Source organism: Peromyscus californicus, unplaced genomic scaffold, assembly GCF_007827085.1.
Source record: "Peromyscus californicus insignis strain IS unplaced genomic scaffold, ASM782708v3 Scaffold_4__1_contigs__length_199733344, whole genome shotgun sequence".
In the NCBI taxonomy this organism is placed as follows: Eukaryota; Metazoa; Chordata; class Mammalia; order Rodentia; family Cricetidae; genus Peromyscus; species Peromyscus californicus.
In genome coordinates this window covers 64,357,490-64,382,689 of record NW_026294562.1, presented here as the reverse complement: position 1 = coordinate 64,382,689, position 25,200 = coordinate 64,357,490, and the positions used below count along the sequence as shown (strand labels likewise).

General features: G+C 44.7%; 1 protein-coding gene across 4 annotated transcripts in view; it reads left to right on the top strand.

Annotated features, from left to right (window-relative positions):
• Positions 1-16,967, top strand: part of Ppp2r2d (protein phosphatase 2 regulatory subunit Bdelta) — a 38,525-nt gene extending 21,558 nt beyond the window's left edge. For 2 of the 4 annotated variants that reach the window (XM_052713404.1, XM_052713405.1), the window contains 6 exons: positions 1,716-1,881; positions 2,414-2,526; positions 4,875-5,052; positions 6,035-6,199; positions 7,985-8,246; positions 16,136-16,967. In XM_052713404.1, the coding sequence (XP_052569364.1) occupies positions 1,716-1,881; positions 2,414-2,526; positions 4,875-5,052; positions 6,035-6,199; positions 7,985-8,246; positions 16,136-16,415 (1,164 nt within the window). In that variant the 3' untranslated portion in view covers positions 16,416-16,967. Of the gene's footprint in view, positions 1-1,715; positions 1,882-2,413; positions 2,527-4,874; positions 5,053-6,034; positions 6,200-7,984; positions 8,247-16,135 lie in introns of those variants that run through there. The other 2 variants (XM_052713406.1, XM_052713408.1) reach the window with 2 other exon arrangements.
• The last annotated feature ends 8,233 nt before the right edge of the window (positions 16,968-25,200 follow it).

The following is a 25,200-nucleotide window of genomic DNA, read 5'->3' as shown; positions in this document are numbered from 1 at the left end:
CTATTGCAACAGGTACTTAGAAAATATTTTTGTTAAAAAAGCATGCCTGTCTTACATGGGTCCATAAGACAGCTGGAAAGAGTATGAAAATGTGGTATCTCTGGATCACTTGTATTTGACTACTATCCTTTGGGTTACCTGCTTCCCTGTGTCATAAGCACATTAAAGCACAACAATAAGTCATTGTCTTTTTTTTTCTTTTTTTTCAAGACAGGGTTCCTCTGTGTAGTTTTGGTGTCTGTCCTGGATCTGGCTCTGTAGACCAGGCTGGCCTTGAACTCACAGAGATCCTCCTGGCTCTGCCTCCCAAGTGCTGGAATTAAAGGCATGTGCCACCATCACCCAAGTCATTGTCTTTTATCCTTGGATTCTGGGAACAGCAGAGTTAACAGGGCTACACCCCAGACATGAGCAGTTATCCACAGGACAAGGCTGCTGCACCATGGAGCAGAAGGCAACATCTCCTGAGAACCAGTACAAGCAGTCGGAACCAGAATGGAAACAACTAGATAAAAACACTCTGAACAAGACTCCCAGGCTACACATACCTCTTGTGCTTTGATTCCAGTTTTTTCTCTATTTAAAAGTCATATCAGTGCCCTATAAATGAGCCTTTAGCCATTAGGCCTTTCTGCCTCCCCTGATGTGGCCACATTAAACCTGTGTTTGTCTCGCTTTCTTTTTGTACTGGCATACTGGAACTGGAGGCCAAGGTTAGCTGGCAGGGACTGCTACAGGTAGGACTTGGGTGTTGTCGTTTTATTGAATTGTTGCTGCCTTTTAAGCACGGAGGTCCGAATCAGCAACTGCAACTCCCACTGCTACAGTGATTAGGCTGCAAGAGCCTCAGCCTGAAGGAAAAGAGAATTCCGTTCCTTCACGCTCCAACTCTTTCAAAACTACGAAGAGAACTTAACTAAATCTGTCCCTCTAAAGAACTCAAGATTCGCCAGCCTGGTCTACAGAGTGAGTTCCAGGACAGACTCCAAAGCTACACAGAGAAGAAACTGTCTCAAAAAGCCTAGATAGATAGATAGATAGATAGATAGATAGATAGATAGATAGATAGATAGATAAGCAAACCCTCAAGATCCACAGGTTGAGGTGGAATTCTGCTCCTTAGAGAGGCTGAATAGCAAGTAGCTCACATCCTCTCAAGCCTTGGTGCTCCTCCTTGCCCCCACTTAAAAGCCCTTCTCCACCTGGCTCCTCTCTACCACTTCCTGTCAGCTCATTGCTGACTCAGCCTCCTGACTTCCAGGTGAATTTTATTTAATCAAACAAATGTAACACATCTTTGCATCATGAAACAAAAGTTCCAGAGCATAAACAAAAGTAACACACCTTAAAATAATATTCCACAACACTTGGGCACTGAATCTTTGGCTACATTGTAACTTAAAGGACCTGGGGCTAGTTTAACAGTTACAAAGAAAGAGAAAGGCGGAGGAGGGGAGCACGTCTACAAACAAACTTAATCATATCCCCACAAAGCTGCTTGTCCACTGCAGAGAATACCTAGATGTGCAGTGAAAGGCCTGCAGTGTTCTGTGTTTTCTTCCAAGTGCATTAATGTAAGCTTCCTCAGAGGTTTTGAACCAAGACCTTTATTAACTTCAAAATATGTGTGATCATTTAATGCTCATGTTGATAGTAGTAAAGATGTATCTGCATTGTGCTGTGTTCATTAAAGAAGCTGTCATGTTTCCTTGCAGAATAAAGGCCGCGGTCACTCTAGGGGAGAGTACAATGTTTACAGTACCTTTCAGAGTCATGAGCCAGAGTTTGACTATTTGAAAAGTCTAGAAATTGAAGAAAAAATTAATAAAATCAGGTGGTTACCGCAACAGAATGCTGCTCATTTTCTACTCTCTACAAATGGTGAGAATTGTAAAAGGCTATTTGATTTAATTTATTTTTAATTTTAGTGTGGATGGATTCTTATTTCAGATAATTCTAGAGGTTGTCTCTGCTTTAAACTTTTGAGAGAGTGAATTGTCAGCTAAAGTGAAAAAAATAGCTAGGAAATTCAAACTCTGCAAAAAGAAGTATTTGTATATTTGTCTACATCTTTTCTTTAGTTTTTGTATGTGTATGATGTATGTGCACAAATGTGGTGAATGCTTATGTACACATGCTTCTAGAGGCCATTGGATGTCCTGCAATATCACTCTCCCATCATTCCTTTGAGTAACCCCAAACAGTGCTGGGGTATAGGGACATGGCTAGGGATTTGAACCTGGAGTCTCATGCTTGCTAAGGAACTGCTCTTAACCAGTGAGCCACCTCCCCAGTCTGCCAAGCTTAGACATCAGCTTAGGCAGGTAAAAATGTCCTAGAACAGCCAAATAATAGTGATACATGTTGTTGGTGGTTTTTCTTTTAATATGAAGAATAAGGTTTTTATTTTCAGATAAAACTATTAAATTATGGAAAATAAGTGAACGGGATAAAAGAGCAGAAGGTTATAACTTGAAAGATGAAGATGGACGACTTCGAGACCCATTTAGAATTACGGCACTACGGGTATATGCTGTATTTTCTTTAACCTTTCCAGCACTTTTCAGAAATTAATCCAAAACAGTTAGATCAGCTGTTGAAGTATAGCAGGCTCTACCTTCCTGGCTCATCTGTAATGATAGTAGTGGCCCTCCTTGCTGTGTACTTGCTGAAAATGGCATTCGTCAGTGTCACCAAGGTCACCACCTAGAGAAATATGGTGGTGCTGAGGGAAAAGCTCGTGTTTAGTTTCCTGGCAGAGCTTCTGTGGTAGAATCCAGAGAACTTGCTGGTGGAGTAACAATGTAGGTAGGATGACCAATGAACCAGCAAGACATTACCAGTGGAGCTGGTGAAATTTCCTCTGAGCTAACTGTGGGACACTAGTAGGTTTTTTTATTTTAATTCTTCCCCTCTTGGACCTGATCATTGATACTTTTAATGGTGGGCTCAGTGCAAACAGTGGCACCTGGGAAGGAGCAGAGCACAGCTATGTTTTGGAAATAGGTGGATTGCAGGTGCTTCGGTGAGGTTTAAGACTTTGTTGGTTGAAAGTGGCTGTCTGCAGTGCTGCTGCTATGTGGCAGCCTTTTTTCCTAATAGGATGCCTCAGGCTCAGCAGCTGGAGTGTATGTAGTCTCTGTCCCACATGCTTAAGAAAGTAGAGAGTGGTGACAGCCCCATGAGGTCTGTCCCTGCACAAAGATGGTGGGCAGAGCTGGGCTGATTATCCAGGACAGTTTTCCTTTTCTAACAGTTAGCCTGATACCAGGCCAAGAAAAGAGATACTGTTTGTTCAGGTGTAAGTCCTAGGAACTTAGATGCCTTCTTCCATACCATTGGTCAGTTTTGGCATAGTGTGCTGTGTTTGCCTGTCTGACTTAGTGTGGATACATTTTGTTTTAAATATCCCATGGTGTATGGTGCTGCTGCCAAGTTCTCTGAAACCTCCTGCTCTGGCCTTACCTCCCCTGCCACCAGCTCCACCCCACTTGTGCACACAGCCCTTCACGAACACTGTGATCCTCTCATTCAGACCTCTGCATAGCCTGTAAGCTCATGTGCTTATTGGGAAAACTCAGGTCCTACCAGGTCCGGTGTGATTTTATTCCAGGCCTCTTGGACAGAATTAACCTGAATAAAACCTGTCTGATTGGTGGCCAAAGTGAACCATATGAGAGAGGTGATATTGCGTTGGAACAGTGTGAGGACAGAATCATTGGCCGGCAGTTCTGTGATATTCTTAGGTCTGCATTGGAGTTTCTGCTTCTCAGAGCTCAGAGTGAACCATCTGGCCCGAGCAAGAGCTGGAGACATTAGTCTTTTAAGCCTTTTTTCCCCTGTTATTTTAGTTATTTTAACTGGTTAAAAGAGCCCTTTCGATTAGGATTGCGGTTGCTGCTGCTTTGGCTAGCTGGAAACAGTAGAGGATCATGGCAGTATGTGTCTTAGCCCTGCACATTGTAGAACTGTCATTTCTGTTCTAGGGAAACCCAGGGTATGGCCAGCACTGACCTAGGCTAAAATGAGAATAGCATCACTACACATTTGCCTAGGCAGGCTCACTTTTATAGATTTGGACAGGGAAGACTCAATTGAGAGGTTCTTCTAAGCCTTCAAGTTTCTTGGTGTCTAGTTACAGCAATAAAAATGACTCTAGCATTTGACCTTTACTGGAACCTTAGGCTTCCCTTCCCTGGATGAGAGAGAGATAGAAGCCTTTTTTCCTTTTCTCATGTGGTGCTGCTCCTTTAGACTAACTCTTAAGCCTGTGTTGGGCACAAGTGCTCTGGCCAGGCCATCTTTCTCCCTGTCTCCCTTTGCACCTAGCAGCTTATACCCCAGAAGCCTCTGGGACCGTGACACTGAGACCTTTACATGAAGGATTCAGACTGTAGTGAGCCCTACATCAGAAGGTAGAGCCTTCTCAGCCCAAAGGACCTCTTGCATGCTGTGTATTGATCCCTACATATGCATACACCCCACCTCTATGGCCCATGAGTTGACACTATGAAGCAGACCGCCAGTGCTATAAGAGCAGAGATTTGTGCACTCAGCTATAAAGACAAGGTGTTGCTGTCTCATGACTCAGCTCTGGTCACCAGAGAACTGCCAAGAGTCTTGGTGACCTGGAGAACATTGATTAAGGCAGTTTACCTTCCTGTTTCCAACAAGGCCATATTACCTCTATAATGGGAACAAGGAGGAATAGCTGTGAACAGATAGCTTTCCACTCTATACTCTGTAGCAGCTCTCCCGGTTTGAGGTGTTGCACAGCTATAGTAAACCTCTGTTTATCCCTTTTCTTGTCTAAATACCATGTGCTATGCTGTTGTGACCTTTGTTTTGAATTCCTTTCTCCATTCCATTTTTAGGTTCCAATATTGAAGCCCATGGACCTTATGGTAGAAGCAAGTCCGCGACGAATTTTTGCAAATGCTCATACATATCACATTAATTCCATTTCAGTAAATAGTGATCATGAAACATATCTCTCTGCAGATGATCTGAGAATTAACCTTTGGCATTTAGAAATCACAGATAGAAGCTTCAGTATCCTTTACCAGGTACTGCCTCTTCTTGTTTCGATCATTATTGTGCAGTTACTTCTCATGGGCAGCTATATCCTGGTCCCTCAGACACTGACCTTTTGAATGTAGTATGTTCTAGAGTAGGTCTTTGTAACTGGGTATTCCTAAAGATACGTATCTCTGCCTGAACATTCATGTGAGAAACTTTCAGTCTCCTTGGATCAGCCTCTGCCTTGCCTCTCTGCTACTGCCATCTGCCTCCCACCCCTTGCTCTCAAGTGAACCATTCATGCCCTGCCTGACTGCTCTGCCATCAGGGGTTTGTCAGAGCTCTAAGCACTATAGTTCTTGTCACCATAGAGGTCACAGTACTTATTCTTGCCCCAGGCTGCCTTTCTGTCTCATCACACACAGTTTCTGTGGTGTCAGAGCCTTGACTCCCAGCTGCTTCTCTGGTGCTTTACCCTGTAACTCTATCAGCTTTCCATCTCCTTAACTTGAGGGTGTCATCAGACTCTGGGTCCCCTCTCTTCAGCAGCGTGACACTGACTGGGCAGCTTGAGGCTCATACTGTCTCTAGTCCCTCTGGGTTCCTGTCTCTTAATTGTGGCATCCAGTGATACAGTATAGACTCATACATTGCATTTTGTTTTTCTTAATTTCCATTGGCTGATCGCCGTGATTGACTTCTGCTGTGTTTGTATTGCTCTGGCAACCCTAAGCAAGCTCTTAAAGTCAAATAATTAGGAAAGCAAAATCATTTGTAATTTGATAATGTTTTATATTAGTTATAGATAGAAATATGTGTAGATGGCACTGCTTGCCTTTGTAGGTGTCATTCCGTATGCTGTGTCATAGTCAGGCACTGTCCTGCGTCCACCTAAAGCCCCTTGCTATGGGCTCCTCTGTGGCAGTCTCCTGCAACTCTTCCCTTAAGCCTCACTGCACAGTTGTCTGTCAAATTTCCCTTGGATGGCCAAGTATGCCTTAACATCGCACTCCAGACATTGTGGACATCAAGCCAGCTAACATGGAGGAGCTGACAGAAGTCATCACTGCCGCTGAGTTCCACCCACACCAGTGCAACGTGTTCGTCTACAGCAGTAGCAAGGGGACCATCAGGCTGTGTGACATGCGCTCCTCTGCCCTGTGTGACAGGCATGCCAAGTGTAAGTCTCCTAGGAATACCCTTGTTTTCCAGAAACTAGCTGTTTGCACTGGTGGACATCTTCCATGTCCTCTACAGACCTGGAGCATGCTCATAAAGAGTTGCTCCAGCAGCTTTCCTCTGCTCTGACTCAGCTTGGCATCTTCCCTGAGTTCCCCCTGACCTGGGTCCATCCAGGGGAGTACCATCATCATGGCCTCTTTTGTGTGGCAGGACCTGGGCCATAGCCATCAAGAGTGCATTCCACTTCTGTTATCTGTAGCCTTAAAGAACTGACCCAGGAGATACAATGATGTATGCTTGAGGGCCAGGAAGAGACTTCATCTTAACAAGAGGGTGGGGATGGAGGGTTGGAGAGATGGCTCACCTGTTAAGGTATGTACTGCTCTTGGAGAGGACCTGAGTTTGGTTTCCACTACCCATTTCAAGTGGCTTACAACTGCCTGTACTCCAGCTTTAGAGCAAAAAGAAAGCCATTCCCTTCTGAAGAAGCTTCAAGTAAAGGTGCTCTAGAGGCAGAGGCAGGCAAATTTCCAGGCAAACTGTCTATGTAGTGAGTTCAGCCAGGGCTGCATAGTAAGACCCTGTCCTAACAACAACAAAAACTCCAGTTCCAAGGGGATTTTTGTAAGACCCAACTTTAAAGCATACCATGGTCTGTGTTGTTCTCGTACACCATCTCAGAAAACCACCATGTGTAACTGTCCAGTAGAGCTTCCCACTCTCATACTGGAACACTTTTGCAAACAGGAAAGCAACTCTTGGTCAGCTACTCTGGAGTGTGGCACCGTGAAGTGTGTGCAGTACCAGGGGTGCTTGACAAAGTGTATCCATTGGGAAATGCTTCTCCTAAGGCCGAAGTGTATCATAGAATGCTGTTCCCGTTACAGTTCTGCAGTGAAGTGCTGCCAGTATGTGTAGCTTGGGTCTTCAGACGATGTTCCCTCAGTGAACAACTTTAGGTTCCAAGAAGAATTGACCTTGTCAGCACTAGGTTAATCGAGTAAATGCACTAGCTGGCTTCCAGTCTGTGTGTCCCACGCAGAGCCAGCAAACATCACAAACTCCTATACAGAGAAAAATGGAGGAAACTGGAGAAGCTTCAAGTAAAGGAAATGTGTCTCCCAACCTGAAGCATAATACGGCATGGGCATGGCTGTGTGCGGGGAGATCCAGTAGCTTGGGTAGAAGACCTCCCTCTGCTATGGATGCCAGGTGCAGGGAACTATCGAGCTGCTGCAGACAAAGCTCGCTCTATGGAGGAAGCGATGATACTCTTCCATTCAGATCATGGGGAACAAGCCACTCACTACAGTAGACAAACTCCTTTGCTATCTGGACTGTCCAGTAGTCCCATTGTGTGCTAGCCACGATGTTGGCTTAAGTTAAGGGACATTCAGTCCTGCAAGCTCCGTGCCCTCCATATAGCAGGCTCTTTCAAGGGGCCCAGAGCACTGTGTTTGTGTGCTACATACATTCCTGTGGTGTGGTCAGATAGGCAGCACATCATGTCCCCAGCCCAGTGCCTTGAGGATTCAAACAGTTGCAGTTGTGTTCCCATGCATACTAAGGTGCTGGGTCCCCACAGGACTATGGTCCAGGTATGCATGAATTTGAAGGCCTATACCTTGCTGTGGGCACTGATGGTAGATGAACGACCATCAGAAAGCTAAGGGAGTGAGGATGACACTGAGTCCTCCAGGATCTCTGAGAAGCCCCTGCTGACTTTAGGGTGGTAGTCTTCTGATACAGCACAGGAGCTGAAAGTGCTCCCTTTGTCTTTCAGTTTTTGAAGAGCCAGAAGACCCCAGCAGTAGATCCTTTTTCTCAGAAATTATCTCGTCTATATCTGACGTCAAGTTCAGCCACAGTGGTCGGTACATGATGACCAGAGACTATCTGTCGGTGAAGGTATGGGACCTCAACATGGAGGGCAGGCCTGTGGAGACCCACCAGGTACATGAGTACCTACGAAGCAAGCTCTGCTCCTTGTATGAGAATGACTGCATCTTTGACAAGTTCGAATGCTGCTGGAATGGTTCAGACAGGTGAGGCTGCCGGTGTCATACCATGCTGGCATCCAGAAGTGCTGGTTCTTTTCAGGATCTCTAGCAAGCCCCTCAGACTGAGTGCTACCAGGAAGGGCATCTTAGTCAGTTGCAGGATGCTGATGGGTTTGTGTTCTCCCTTTATTTGTTCTGTGATCTATCTCAGGAAAAACCAGTCATTTGAGCAGACCTTTCCTCACTAACAGTGCACCATGGTTCACGATAGTTGTAGAGTGCTCAGTGAATGATTACCCCGATAAGTGGAAGGAAGGAAGGAAGCAAGGAAGCAGAAGTCATCTATTAGTCCAAAAGGCTACCATGCAGTTTGCCTCTATTTAGAGGGGTTTAAGAAACAAGCTACACCGAGCGGTGGTGGCGCATGCCTTAATCCCAGCACTCAGGAGGCAGAGCCAGGTGGATCTCTGTGAGTTTGAGGCCAGCCTGGGCTACCAAGTGAGTTCCAGGAAAGGTGCAATGCTACACAGAGAAACCCTGTCTTGAAAAACCAAAAAAGAAAAAGAAACAAGCTACTACTGGGGCTGGAGAGATGGCTCAGAGGTTAAGATACTGTTCTTCCAGAGGTCCTGAGTTCCAATTCCCAGTTACCACATGGTGGCCTCACAACCATCTATAATGAGATCTGGTGCCCTCTTCTGGCCTGCAGTCATACATGCAGACAGAACACTGTATACATAATAAATAAATCTTTGAAGAAAAAAAAAAGGCTATAGCCCTCCTATATACTGCTGGGGCATGCTGCCTCAGTGCAGTCTTAGACTGCATCATTTATCTCATACACATTCTGTACAGATCAAACTGTTTTTAGTGCTGCTGAGAGGTCTTTGAAATCATCCCAAAAGAAGTCATGTCTCAGATGATGTAATTAGATTCTCTTAGATCATTTTATAGAATTTCTGTTAAGAATTTAAGTGACTAGGGCGGTGGTGGCGCACGCCTTTAATCCCAGCACTCGGGAGGCAGAGGCAGGCGGATCTCTGTGAGTTCGAGGCCAGCCTAGTCTACAGCGCGAGATCCAGGAAAGGCGCAAAGCTACACAGAGAAACCCTGTCTCGAAAAACCAAAAAAAAAAAAAAAAAAGAATTTAAGTGACTAAACACTGAAATACCCTTCAACATAAATGGCTAGGATGTAGTGGCACACAGTCTGAATCACAGCATTTGGTGCTAAGGCAGGACCACCACCAATTCAAGGGTAGCTTGGGCTATACAGCAAGACCCTGTCTCAAAATGATCTCTAAATACCTAGAAACATTACCTACAGTACAAGTACTTCATTAAGTAATAGTTGAGCTCACACACTAGAATTGCTGCCTCAGCCCCAAATGCTCATCCCTACAATGTGTCTCTATTTTGTACCCTTGCAGAACTTTTGAGATCTGTTCTACCTGTGTGTTATGGGAGACCTACCTCACACTGAAGAGCTAAATGCTTGCCCAGGGGCAGAGCTGAGCATCCTTGGCAAATCTTTTCTTGGACTGCTCACAGATTAACTAGCATGCCAGTTTAGACGTTCAGAGGCCAAGCACTGCAGTCATCAGGCTAGAGCGGGCAGCATGAGCTTCATGCTGGCATGGCTCGGCTCCCAAAGTGACTTGTGGGCCTGCCATAAACCTTGAGGCACTGAGTCTGACATTGCAGCCAACTTATCCTGAGCTGGAGGATAAGTGGGTTGGTTACTGTTTTTACAGCATGCAGACTCTATTTAATACCCTCTTCCTTGAGGTTCATGAATGTAGAAAGCATTCATGAATATTTTAAAACTCAATGAAAAGCATGCAAGGCTGCTTCACAGTGTGTGTTGTATTACCCCACCCCAGCTCTCAGGACTCTTCCAGTATGAAATCAGTTAAGCTCACAGGGAAAATTTATCAAGTGTATTCAGGAAAATGCTGTCACAGGCAACAAACAATAGAGTTTCTAGGAATCTTCTTCTTATTGTTTGTTTTTATTTTGATTGACAGGGTCTGATATATCCCAGGCTTGCCTCAAACTCAAGATTTAGTTGAGGATGGCTTTGAACTCTTGATCCTCCTGCCTTCTCCCATGTGCTAGCATTATAGATGTGTTACCTCGCCCAATTTATGTGGTCCTAGGAATCCAGCCCAGAGTTTCATGCATTCTAGGCAAACACTCTGCCAACAAAATTACATCACTTCGTCCTCGGCCCTTTTTTCTTTTTGGCACAGGTTCTTGCTTTGTAGCTTGGAAGGCCTTGAACTCACAATCCTTTTACCTCAGCCTCCTGAGTTATGGAATTAGAGGTGTCCACTACCACACTTGGCATAACACCTAAGAATTCAAATGTAGTAAGTCTAAGTTACAGATTATAAAGTAAGAATATCTGAAGTAGGTGCAGATGAACGGCAGAACCAAAAAGGTGAACAAAGAACCAAAAGACTATTAAAATGTTCTAGGAGATTTCTAGCACAAACAACTTCTAGAAATGAAAGATACAGCAGAGCCCAGTCTAACTAAAGATTGATCAACTACAAGGAAGATCAGAAGTTACCCATAATACAACTCCAGAGCCCAAAGAGCTGGGAAACATGACAGTTAAGAAATATGGAAGCAGGGCTGGAGAGATGGCTCAGCGGTTAAGAGCACTGGCTGCTCTTCCAGAGGACCCAAGTTCAATTCCCAGTCACCCACATGGCAGCTAACAACTGTTTGTAACTCCAGTTCCCTGGGATCTGACATCTTCACACCAATGCACATTAAATAAAGTTAAATAAATTATTTTAAAAAAAAAAGAAAAAAAGAAATATGGAAGCATGGTGGCATGTCCTTGTAACACCAACACTGGAAAGCTGAGGCCTGGGCTACATATTGAGACCCTGTCCTTAAAATGATGACAACAATGTACTGAGGCTGTAGAAATGGCTAGGCGGTTAAGAGCACTAACTGCTCTTCCAGAGGACCTCAGTTCAATTCCCAGCCAGTTCACAACTGTCTGTAACTCTACTTCCAGGAGATAAAAGATCACCTTCTGGCCTTCTTGGGCCATAGGCCCACATATGGTACATACACATACATGCAAGCAAAACACCCCAACACATAAAATAATTTTTAAAATTTTAAAAGGAAACAATATAAAGGGCAAAGAAGATACGATATGCCATAGCCAACTGGAGAGGAGTCTCTAAAATTTTAAGACTGTTGAAGGAGCTAGTATTAGACTGATAATAAATCTCCCGCTATATGATTAGTACATCCTAATTTTAAAATAGTTATGTCCAGAGGTTTTCAGCAGCTCATCCAGGAAGCACAGAACTTCACAGCAAAATAAGTGCAAAAGTAACCTTTCCACATCATAATGAAATTACAGGACACCAGAAGTGGATGTTAAAAGTGGTCTGATGGGGCTGGAGAGATGGTTCAGTGATTAAGAGCACTGGCTGTTCCTCCAGAGGACCCAGGTTCAATTCCCAGCGCCCACATGGCATCTCACAACTGTCTCTAACTCCAGTTCCAGGGGATCTGACACCCTCATACCAATGCACATAAAATAAAATGTAAAAAAGTATTTTGAAAAAAAGACTTATTAAAAGTGGCCTTAAAAAACACACACACTATGCAGAGTGGATGTTGAGGCTGAAAACATACTTCTCCACAGAAGCTGCCTAACTCTGTTCTGTGTGACATCAGAATCCAAGAGCCTGGTGATTACATAAAGAAAAGGTTTGTTTAGCCTCTGGTTTGGCCCACAATTTTAGAGACTGAAAGTCCTAGATGAGATAGTTTGATCTGTTCAATCTCTAATGAGCATCACATGACAGGTGTCAGAGAGAGAAAGAGATCACGTGGCAAGAGGAAGCAAGAAAACCAACAAAGCCAGACTCACTTTCTGTTCCTATAGAACTAACTGACTTCAGGAGTTAGAAAACCATTGTACACTTAGTGAAAGTTCTGGAGTAAGAGCTGAAGAAAATCACCACAGGATGTCCTTCAGCAGGACAGAGATCTAGGTGAGCATCATGGATGCCAGTTGTAAGTAAAGTTGATGCCTTGTGATCCTATGGATGAAACGGTATTAACTTGTCCTGGGTAGGCAAAAGCCAGAGTCCTCCCCACACTGCAGTAAATAAGGCCTGAGTGTTTAAAGACTGGGAGAAGATTCAGGAGAGCACATTTTCAGGGTCTGGAGATGAGAGCTTCTGAAACAAGGCCTCAGAAGCCCAGGTCTGGGGGAAAAACATGACAGAATTTAACTGCATTGAAAATAATAGCCACAAGACTAGAGAGATAGCTCAGTGGTTAAGAGCATTCACAGCTCTTGCAGAAGACTAGTTCAGTTCAGTTCCCAGCACCCACCTGGCAGCTTAAAATCACTGGAAACTCAAGTACTTGGGAATCCAATTCCCTCTCTACAGGCATCTGCATGTGTATGATGCACACATACATAAAATAATAAAATACTTTAAAAATAAAAAGGAGAGCCAGCCAAGAATAGTGGTACACCTCTTCAGTTCCAGCATTAAGGAAGCAGAGGCAGGAAGATTTTTGTGAGTTCAAGAGTAGCCTGGGCTACACAGACCCTGTCAGCCAAAAAAAAAAAAAAAAAAAATGATTGTTGTGGCGATAGCTCAGTTAGTAAAGTGCTTTCCATGCAAGCATGAGAATCTGAGTTTGGATCCACAGCACCACCTAAAAGCTAACTATGGCAGTGCACAGCAGATTCCCAGCACTGGGAACATAACTAAAGTTCATTGGCTTCCCAGATGCTCCAGCATCTGGGATTCAGTGACCCTGTCTGAAGACAGTAAGATGGTGGGGCTGGAGAAATAACACAGCAATTAAAAACACTATCTTTTTTCCCCAGAGGACCCAGGTTCAGTTCCAGCACCACATGGTAGCTCACTGTAACTTCAGTTCTAGGGAGATCTGAAATGAAACCCACCTCCAGTCTCTAGGGGCACTAGGCACACAATTGGTGTACAGATGTACTCACATGTAAAACAAGCACCCACAGGAAATAATTTTTTTTTTTTTAAGATTTATTTATTTATTATGTAAATATGTCTGCATGTATTTCTGCAGGCCAGAAGAGGGCACCAGATCTCATTACAGATGGTTGTGAGCCACCATGTGGTTGCTGGGAATTGAACTCAGGACCTCTGGAAGAGCAGTCAGTGATCTTAACCTCTGAGCCATCTCTCCAGCCCCATAATTTTTATTTTTAATGAAGTGACTGAGAAAGAGACATGAGATCAACCAAAGACCTCCAGGTTCATGTGCATTCACATGTACCAACACACAAGTGCACATATACATATAAAAATAGTAGCCATGGAGATAAATGTTCATAATATATGAAGAATTACAAGTTTAAAAGAGTGACCACCAGGTATGGTGTGCATGGCTTTAATAGCACCTTGGAGACAGAGGCAGGTAGATCTCTGAGTTCACGATCACACTGATCTATATAGTGAGCTCCAGGGCAATTAGAACTACACTATAAGAGCCTGCCTCAGAAAATAATAATGACTACTAGTTTGCTTTAGAAGAACAAAGACCACAAGTGGGAATGATGGCCAATGGTATTGCCCTGCCTCCTGTAGTACTCAGGTAACAGCAGTGTGCTGGAAGAATTTTGCATATAAAGACAAGAAAATGTTATCAATCAGCCTGCTTAGTGGCCTCTGGAGAACACACAGCTAAATTACCTATGTGTAATAATAAAAGGCACTGGGCATCAGTGAACAGACTGGCCTGGATCACAGAATTAGGAACAGGACTCGGGGTATAGCTAAGTGGCAAAGCACCTGCTGAATGTGGAGAGGTCCTGAAATTGGAATCCCAGCAACAAAAAAAGATCTGTAACTATTCAAAATACATCTGCATGGAAGTTACATCCATTTGCTTTGAGGAGAAATTGTCTTTCTGGGAATGGTGGGAGGTATCTTTCTATAGAGTAGAATTTAACTATCACAGAGATGATACATCCCCAAGACTGCAAAGTTCTAGTGATGTTTGCTCAGTCCATTCATTCCTGGGGTCTCTCCTCCATCTGCTTGCCCAGAAGCTTCTCCATGGGTCCCAGTGAAATGGAGTGTAGTCTTTGGTAGAGTAGCTGTTGGTGCCTGGTACCCTGCTGCTGTGAAGCACTGCCTTGCTCTGCTCCATCTGCTTTGTTTTGGTCCCTGGGCAGGGGCAGACCTAACACTTGCTACCATGATTCTCTTGCTGCCCTCAGGTGCTGGGAAGGTCAGTCAGGAGATGCCTACCTTAGTGCAGGCACTGTCTGTCCTCATAAAGGACACCTGCTGGTTATTGTTTCACACCCATTCTGATGAAAAGATACTTCTTCCTGCTGGGTGGTGGCGGCGGCAGTGCGCATGCCTTTAAGGCAGGAGTATGTCTATCAGTTTGAGGCCAGCCTGGTTTACAGAGCAAGTTCCAGGACAGGCTTCAAAGCTACACAAAGAAATCCTGGAGTAGGAGAGCTTGAGGTTTTCCAAGGAGAGGACAAGACGTGGTTGGTTGGTCTTCACTTGCCAGGGAAGTCAGGGCAATGTGGAGTGGAGTGTTTTTTTTGTTGTTGTTGTTGTTTTGTTTTTTGAAATAGTATTATGTATTGTGTAGACTAAGCTTGCCTCTACTCACTGTATAAGTAGGCGTGTTGGCACACAGCTGTATTCTTTGCACCTACAGGAAAATGAGGAGTTTGTGGTCATCCTCCGCTACATAGCAAGTTTGAGGCCAGCACGAGCTACATGAAATCTTATCTCTATAACACAAAACAAAATCCTCCTGGAAAAATCCTCCCTGTATGGCTCCTGCTTGTAATCCCAACAGTGGAACATAATTCCCACTGGGACAACAGACACATAATCTCACAGGCAAGCTGGGCAGTTAGACTAGTTAGAATCAGGGCAGTCCAATTCAGTGAGAAACCCTGTCTCAAGTAACTTGAAGAACAATTAAGGAAGAAACTTGTCAGCCTCGGCCTGCATGCACATAACAATTAAATGACTTGCAAACCAAATACACATTCCAAAATTTAAAAAATTATTCTTTCCAAGTCATGGATCAGATTGCTACTCTGACTCCTGCCTCAGCTGTCTGAGTGGTAGGTAGGATTACAGATGTGCACCATCCACTGAACCAGGCTTTGAAAGAAACTTAGAAATTAAATTAGTCACATTGTTTGATAAATGAGTTAACCTCCTTTGGGAAATATGACTGGCATATGACCAGCTTTGACTTAAATTGTTGATGAGACACTAAGGCTCATGGTAAATTATCAGTTCGTGACTAAGACAGATGGGTTTTTGTTGTTGTTGTTTGTGGGGGGAGGGGTGGGTTTTTTTTGAGACAGAGTCTCTATTACATAGACCTTGGTGTCCTGGGCCTCTATATAGACCAGGCTTGGCCTCAAACTGACAAGAGATATGCCTGCCTCTGCCTCCCAAGTGCTGAGACTAAAAGTGACTTGGACAGAGTTAGTTTTCCTCCTCTTCCTCTTCTCTTTCCTTCCCCTACCCTGCTTTCCCTACACTCTACTCCACCCCCTCTGCCTCCTCTCCCCTCCCTTTCTGTTCATTAGTTTAATTAGGAGAGCTGGAGGAGTTCTGTTCCCAGCCCATGTCTGACAGCTCACTACCTCCTGGAAGACCCTCGGGGGTAGGGTGGTGGGCGTGGGCTCTGACACTTTCTTCTGGCCTTCATAAGCATGTATTTAAAATGATGGGCCCATGACTTTTTACTTGGACATGGAGATATGTGAAGTTCACTGGAGAATCTGCACTGCGTTTCTTTCCTCATAGTGTAGAAATTGGGGCTCATGGAGCGTCCATGCTTCATGCCATTGCCCTGGGTGCTTCTCGCTCTGCCGGGTGCTCAGTGTTCCCTCTTTTCTCTCCCAAACAGTGCCATTATGACGGGGTCCTACAACAACTTCTTCAGAATGTTTGATAGAAACACTCGGAGGGATGTTACACTGGAGGCCTCACGAGAGAACAGCAAACCCCGAGCCAGCCTGAAGCCCCGGAAAGTATGTGCAGGGGGGAAGAGAAAGAAAGACGAGATTAGCGTGGACAGTTTGGACTTCAATAAGAAGATCCTCCACACAGCCTGGCACCCCGTGGAGAGCATTATTGCTGTAGCTGCCACCAATAACTTGTATATATTCCAGGACAAAATTAATTAAGGAAACTGACTGAAGGACCAAGTGTTGTCTTGCATAGTTAAGCCGGTCGTTTTCTATCAAAGAAAAGGCATTGTCCTCTCCATTGAGAATAGTGACGCACCTCCACTTCCCTCATACACAGGAGAAGAAGGGTCTCAGCTGTAGTCTTGGGAGAGATGAGTGCTGCTGCTGAAGTGAAAACCTACTCGAAGCTGAATTGGTGGACTTTGTTCAATAAAGGCCGTTACTCAAATGTATTTATTTAAGTCTGAGCCTTCCTTTCCAATTTATAAACCAAAAAACTAACATCTGAGAGGAAAAAAATCTCATCACGTCTCTCTCCAGCTCTTCCCTCTATCTCTGCCATCCATCCCTGGGCCTTAACCTGGACATGGTGTGGCCACTGCCCACGTTCCTCTCTGGCCCTGGAGCCCCAGTGGACTGCATCACCACTGGTGCGTGGATACGCCCGAGCAGGCTCAGGCAGCTTTACTCACCCACTGTACCTGCCATCACACCTCTGTGGAGCTACTTAATAAACACAACACACTGTGAAGTGTTTTTAAACCCAAACGCCATTGCAGTCTTTTTATTTGTTTCAGTTGCACATAATGAAATTATTCAGAATATTCCCTTTGGAACAAATTGAGAACTGTTTGCCTTTGGCAGAATGGTTGAGTCTGTACAGAACTGCAGATTCTAAATGTAACTATCCTAAATTGCCACTTGGTTTCTCATCTTGGGAAGCCATAATTGGGTCCACCTTTGAAAAAGAAAATTACATGAAAGAGCAGCAGAATTGCTGCTACAGATTAGCACCTGGTTTAAAGTAGACCCCAGAGTCACTACATTTAGTGTGTAGGTACTTTTTTTTTAAAGTACTTTGAAGAAAATATACTTTTAAAACATTGATAAGATTATATGTATGCTAGATTTCATACTGTATCTCAGCAGAACTCAATAACTGTAGTTGGGATATGACGCCACCTGTACCTGTGATTCATTTTAAAAGACCTTGGAAATCAGGTCAAGATTTCCTGGCAAGAAATGTAAAAGTTAAAAAGAAAAAGAAACGGAGAAGTTAAAATGTAAAAGTTAAAAAAAAAAATAAAAATACCAACACTTGGTCTGGCAATGGTGACGAATGATTTTAATCTCAGCACTTGGGAGACAGAAGCAGGGATTGAAGGCAGGCAGATCTCTGAGTTCAAGGCCAGCCTGGTCTACTGTCAGCACTTAGTGTTTTTGAAAGTCAACCAATGAGGTCCTGCAGGTCAGGGAGCTGGGCCTGTGCCTGCTAAGTTGGAAGGTGTGCTGATGACTGACTGCTGATCTGTGCCTGGACAGCACACCTCACCATCACGGAACTAATGTTAATACCACTCTCGTTCACACTGAGTTCTAAGATTGAAAACCTACAAGTATTTTTACCTAAAAGTAATCACACTCTCTGCCAGGCCTGGTGGAACATGCCCCTAATTCCAAAAGCAGGAGGCGGGAGCAGACATATCTCTGTTGTTTTCCAGGTCAGCCTGGTCTACATATCTAGTACTAGGCCAACCAAGGATACATATGGAGACCCTGCCTCAAAGAATAAAAGTAGCTAGGTGTAGTGGCACACACCTTTAATCTCAGGACTAGGGAGGGCAGAGGCAGGCAGATCTGGATGAGTTTGAGGCCTGGTCTACATAGTTCCAGGACAATCAAGACTATAGTAAGACTGTCAAGGGGGAAAAAAAGGTGTCTTTGATCTTGATTGTGGCAGCTTACAGTGTCTGAGATAAAGCCAAGTTATAAGCATCAATCCCAGTACCCAAGGGAAAACAGTCCTAATATAGCAGGACTGTATGCTGTCTGTTGTGCCAAAAAGTTTGGTACATTTCAATGTTAACCTGGATTTGCACCGGGGTATTTAGAAAACTTTCCATGCTGTCCACTTGCAGAGGAGGCAGAGTAGAGGTGAGCATGCAGCTTGTCTGTGATCTTAGCTGTCCCTCACAGCCCTGAGCCTGCGTGGTCTTTTCCAGGGAGACCATGCTCTCCCCACCTCTGGACTCCCTGCGTTGCTGTAGTGTAGGATATCAGGTGCTTTTGATGCAGTTACTAGTGTTGGCTAAAAGGACTCATTTCTGACAAATAGGCACTTTCTGAAGGCCTGTTTTGTTTCCATACAAGATTCTTAACTGCTACAGCCCAGGCTGGCCTCAAACTTGAGACCCCTCTCCTTCAGTCTCCCAGGTACATGTCACCATGCCTAGCCTAAAGAAGGTAAGAATCCTACAGTTTTCAAGTTTAAATTGGTCTTGTTTATTATATTCAAACTTGGAATGCCTACCATTTCTTTCTCTAGAATATTCCCTTTAAGAAAGCAGTTTCTGTCTGGGCAGTGGTGGTGCACACCTTTGATGCCAGCACTCGGGAGGCAGAGGCAGGTGGATCTCTGTGAGTTCGAGGCCAGGCTGGTCAAATGTTTTATTGCTATGCTTCTGGGCTGAGGACCTAGACAAGAAAAACCATGTGGATTTGTTTTGGAGGGGCAGACAGGTCTTACTGTGTGGCACTGGCCTGGAACTCATCACTGTGGAGCAGGCTGACATCAAACTACAGCATCCTTAAGTGCCTCTGCCTCCCGAGTTCACCACTGTGGCGTACATGTGGAATTTTTTATTTTGAGACAGGGTCTCGATTCCTAGCTAGCCTAGAACTCTATTTATTCCAAGTTGGCCTCAAACTCAGAAATCCTCCTGCCTCTGCCTCCATAGTGCTGGGATCAAAGGTATGTACCACCACAAGCACCCTAAACATTTGAATTTAAACATGCATTTTGCCTAAAGGAATGTAATCCAAATACATTGGAGGAGGAGCAGGAGTATTAAGTCATCCACTGATAAAATGAGTTAAGCCAACCTGGGTTACATGAGACCCTGGGGGAGGGGTACCTAAGCATGATGGTATACACCTTTGATGCCAGCACACAGGAGGCAGAGACTGGTAGATCTCTTGAGTTCAGCCAGCCAGGATTACATAGTGAGACCCTGTCTCAATTTTTTTTAATTAATTAAAAGAGGCTGAAGAAATAACTCAGCAGTTAAGAGCACCCGCTACTCTTTCACAGGACCTTGATTCACTTCCCAGCACCCAACATGTGGCTCACAACCTGCTGTAACTCCCGGTTCCAGGGGACTCAGTGCCCTGGAAGTACCAGGCAGGCAGGCATGCATATGCATGTGCATAAACTCAGGCTAACCACACATACATAGAAAATAAGAGATCTTTTTTAAAATTTTTAAATTTTTTTTTTCTGCCAAGAAGTGGTAGCGCATGCCTTTGATCCCAGTGCTTGGGAGGCAGAGGCAGGCGGATCTCTTGAGTTTGAGGACAGCTTGGTCTACAGAGCAAATTTCAGGCCAGCCAGGCCAGAGCTACACAGAAACGCTGTCTTGAAAAAAATAAATTTTTCTAAAGTTGTTCTTCATGATGCAGTTGTGTATCAGTCATGTCATTTGACAAGCTATTGATAGTTGCATTCATCAGTGGCAGTAAAACAGATGCCAAGTAGAAACTATCCCAGAGGTCCTGGGACAGCCTTCCCGGCTGTTCAAAGTGGAGGAATGGGGGTGCCTGACACTTCTGTGCTGTTACTCTTAGGTCCTGTCCCACTTGCCATACCTGGAAAGTTCTTGTCCAGAGCTAAGTGTGGCAGCTGGCTTCTAGTCAGATGTCACACACTGCTCTCCTTAGCTGAGGGCCTGCAGTGGGAGCCCCACTCATAGTGAGACCCAGTGGAGGAATGGTGGGTGCCTGCTGTGTGCCTGGCATTATTATTCTGTGCCGGTGCTGTTAGGCCCAGTCCCAGCTACCATCCCTTTAAAGTCTAAAGAGCCAAGGTTCTTGTGAGGGCTAATGTGATGGCTAGCTGCTAATCCCTGGACATCGCAGATAGAGAAAATACCCAAGGGTGCTGCGAAGGGGTCATTCTCTGCATGCAGCATGGCTAGAGAAAAGAACGGGCAAAATTCCATTCTGGGGAGCTGTCTGCCAGGTGACAGTGGGACGTGGATAGTGCAGGTCACAGCACTTCTAGGGACTCAGCAGCGCTTGCAGGGACTTGCTGCTTGCAGGCAGTTCGAGGCCAGCTTCATCTACATAGCAAGTTCTAGGACAGCCTGGACTACGTAAAGAGACCCTGTCCCTAAAACTGAAAACTTGACATTCCCACCTGGTCTGCCTGCTCCTGCCTGTAATTTCATCACTTGTTCTGCCTCAAGTCCCACATGCATTTCCTGAGGTATGTGTCACTCAGGACCAGCAGAAAGATTTTTGAGGCAAAGCAACAAGAAAATGATCAGAAGGGTGATGTCTCCAGTCCAGGAAGTGCCAGTGTGGTCTGGAGCTCTCTCCCCAAAGAGGTCCTGCACAACAGGGTTTATGTCAAGTAAAAAAACTAACATTTTAAAAATGGAAACTAGTACCTACATATACCCAGAGCAGACAGGACCCTGAGCTATCAAAATGATGGGATTAGAACTCCTGAAAGTGTCATGAAGTCAAGTGTTAGGTTGCAAAACAAAATCTTGGTGTGCAGGAAGAAGCATTATTCTAAAGAAAGCTTTTGGACTCAATTTTGTGGCTGTTTTGAGATGATGATTAAGTGAAATGAGACTTTGGTGGCAATCCCGAGCTGATGAGTGACTGAAGGCAGCATGTCCAGTTCATAGAGTCCAAACAGTTGTTTGAAAATACTTTTGAAAGCTTTTGATTTTTGCAAAGCTTGTGGTCTGATGTTGGGTCTTGCACATTTCAGGTGCAAGGTACTCAGGCACAAAATCCTGTCCACCACTTAGACCTCACGCCATGGCTTGAGCAGCATGACTCCTGGCTCTTGTGGCTAGAGGGCACTGTACAATGGCCCTACACCAAAAGCTACCCTGGGATGGGCACAGCCAAGAGTGAGAGGTAGTAGCATTGTCATAGAGCAGAGATTCAGTGATTTGTCTTGGCCAAATTCCACCATCACAGTGGTACTTATTTTCAGATTATTAGGTGAATTGGGTGTTGTAAAGCATGCCTGTACTTGGGAGGCTGAGGCAAGAGGGTCACAGTGAGTTTGATACCAGCATGATATACAATGAAATCGTGCCTCAAAAAGGTCAGGGCGGGAGAGGGATAGGAAGGCTGAACATTGTGGCACATCTTTAATCCCAGTGCTCTGGGATGTGGAGGCAGGCAGATCTCTGTGAATTTGAGGTCATCCTCGTCTATGTAATGAGTTCCAGGACAGCCAGGGCTACATAGAGAGACCCTGTCTCAAAACAAACGCTTTAAACTCATCTCTTTAACTCAGGCCAGCCTCAAACTCACTAGGTAAACCAAGAATGACTGTGAACCTCCTGTCTCTACCTCCGGAGTGTTACCACACCTGGTTTGTGGTACTGGGGATCAAACCTAGGGCTTTGCAAATGCCAGGTGAGCACTCTGTCAGCTACTGAGCTATATGCCCCAGATCTTGTTTTATCTTGCTGTGTTTCCCAAGCTGGCTTGAACTTGTGATCCATTTCCATATCCCAAGTGCTGGGATTACAGGCAGGTGCCACCACACTGCCCAGTTTTAGAGATTTTTTTTTTTTCTTTCTTCCTTTATAGTCCTGACTTGGTTTTGGTTTTTTTGAGACAGGGTCTCTCTATAGCCCTGGCTGTCCTCAAACTTACAGAGATCTGCCTGGCATCTCTGACGTGTTGGGATTAAAGGCATATGCAACCATGCCCAGCAAAATTCGGTTTTTTCTTCTTTTCTCCCTCTCCTCCACCTTTTTTTGTTTGTTTGTTTTGTTTTATTTTTTGAAACAGGGTTTCTCTGTGTAACCCTGGCTGTCCTGGAACTTACTCTGTAGACCAGGCTGGCCTCAAATTCTTGAGATCAGCCTGCCTATGTCCCCGACCCCATGCTAGGATTAAAAGCATGTACTGCCACCACCACCTGGCTGATGTGTTTTTTTCTTAATTAAATTTTAAAAAGTACTGTATAGACTTTGAAGTCCTCAAAGGAGTAAGGAAGGTCTTGCCCTGCTTCTGACTCTTGTATATTTCTTGAATGTGTTCAGATTTTTAGACATCCCAGTTTTAGGTAAGGGTAGCTCCACCTGTCACTTCACAGAACTTCTCCATTCTCTCCACAGCAGTCAAGGCCACAGCTCTGACCAGAGGGCATGTATCTCAGAATCTACACTTCCAGAAATACTCTGATGCTACCAGCCCAGGACCACTGTGAGTAAAGGGCACTATTTACTTGTTTTGTGGAACAATTGGGAAAAAGACGAGACTATCTTTTTTAAAAAAACTGACAGGAGCTGGGTACATGTGTGGAGGTCAGAGACCAACTTGTAGGAATCTGTTCTCACAGGTCCAGGGCTAGGACTCATCAGGCTTAGCAGCAAGCACGTTCATCCCCTAAACCATCCTGCTGGCCCCAGAACATCTCTTCTTGCTTTTGCAGGCTAACACTGTTTTCCATTGGTAAGTCAGCAGTTCTGTAGTTTGCCTAATGGTAATTTTCCATTCCCATCATCCCCTCCTTTTGTATTAACTTGGAATTCTGTTAGGAAGAATGCTACCTGGTCAAACATGTATGGATTGAAGGGCACCTGCTTTATGCTGTGGGCAAAAAAACATATGCGATCACGGCCTCACAACTCACATGGCCAGCTGGGACCCTTCATGGTGGGCACACAGGTGTCTCCAACTTCAGTGGCTGCTGTCTGAGCTCTTCCTTCCTGGCAAGTTCCAGACTTATCTTCCTCTGATTACTGACTTCCTCAGTGAGCCAGGCTTTTCTCATCAGAGTATGACACTAAATGTAGGACCTACGGCTTAGTGCCACTGTGTCCCAGGTGCCTTAACTTACTTTTTTACTCAGTATTAATATACACAACCTAGTTTCACAGTGCGAACTTTACTCAAGCAAGGAAACACCTGTTTACTATGATGTCCTTGTAGGCTCTAGTCCAGACACTACTTGCCAGCTACTGGGCTCCTGCTTGTCTCCCAGCTCCTCCGACAGCATGCTTTTGCGCTTCACTTGTAATTTAGTGAAGTGCCCTTGTGTACTTATGTCTGCCCTTCCCCCTCCTACTCCTTCCTATCCACCCACTCCACCCACCACTCACTGCCTCCTATGACTGTCACATCCCATTCACTTCTGGCTTATTCATCTCAGATTTTTACACAAATGAGGAAGCGGGCTCCACTGTCTTCAGCTCTTTTCTCAAGATGAGTATTTCTTTTGGGTTGAGCAGTACTGTGGGCTCAACTCCAGGTGGCATTAGCTGGAGCCAGAAGACTGTCAGAATGTGGCAGCAGGGTGAGCTGGTCAGCAAGCTTCCCAGCCTTTGACTTACAGGGAGGCCTGTCCACTGGGCAGTTTGGCTTCTTCCCAGTATAGAGCCTGGGGTCCAAGAGAAAGTGCCCAATAGAAAAGTAGCAGCTGCCTGCATTAGATCTGGATGGACCCAGGAACTAGGCTACATCACTTTGTCCTTGTCCTAGCCATCAACCTCTCCAGAGTTCCAGGGAGGGAACATACACACCCATCAGAAACTACAGAGTAGACCTGCTTTAGAACTATCAGATTTCCTAGATCAAACCTTCATCTTCAGCACCCTTTGAACAGTCATGTTTTGCTTGCATTTTTCATGTTCTATTTGCTGTGTCCCAGGAATCAATCAGTTCCTTCTATCTTAGCAGCATGCTCCTTGTGCCATGGCTTTGTGAACCAGCCTCTTCATCCTACACAGGTACCTCAGAAGCTTAAATATGTTCATATTCTTGTGCTTATTTATTTTGAACCTGTTTAATAGCACTTTCCTATGTAGACCAGACCGTAAGAGAATATTAACTATGTAAAGGTGTGTTGCATTTGTTTGTGCTGCATTTGTTTAACTATGTGAAGATGTGTTGCTGTTTCACCTTGCCTAAGGTATCTGACTAGTCTAATAAAGAGCTGAATGGCCAATAGCTAGACAGTAGAAGGATAGGCAGAGCTGGCAGAGAGAATAAGTAGGGGGAATCTAGGCTCAAAGGAGAGAGGGAGAGCCAGCCACCAGCCAGCTAGCCATGGAGGAAGCAGGAAAGTTGGACATAGAAAACGAAAGGTCAAAAGCCCCGAGGCAAAACATAGATGAAGAGAAACAGGTTAAATTAAGTCATAAGAGCTAGTGGGACAAGCATAAAATAAAGCTAAGCATTCATAACTAATAAGTCTCTGTGTCATAATTTGGGGTCTGGTGGTCCAAAAAGGCCTGCTACGCCAGACTGGCCTCAATGTTGTGGTCCTTCCGCCTCAGCTTACAAGTGCTGGAATTAGAGGGAGGCATGAGCTTATTTTGCAATTCTTAAGGTCTTCAGGGGAAAGTTCTGGCAATTCAAAACAAAGTGCTTATGTTAGCTTCTTGATGGGGTTTTTGTTGTTGTTGCTTTTGCTTTTTTCTTTTTTTTCTTTCCAGATCTTTGAAATATACCACATGCATGAAGATCCAAGGTGTCAGATCTCCTAGCTAGAGTTCTATACCAGTGCTCTTAACCACTGAACATCCCTCCAGCCTGCCCTGGGTTTTTAGGGTACTGCCCCAGGTCTTCTCCACAGTTGTAACCATCTGCACTTCTGCCATGTCACATTCTACACTATGTTAGCTCAAACCTGCGGGTCAGTATAGTTCTGCATCATCAACTGCATTAATTAGTGGCCAAAGCAGTTTCTCTCAAGTCAAAACGACTGGATTTTGCTACATTTCAAATTTGTTATTCAGTAACT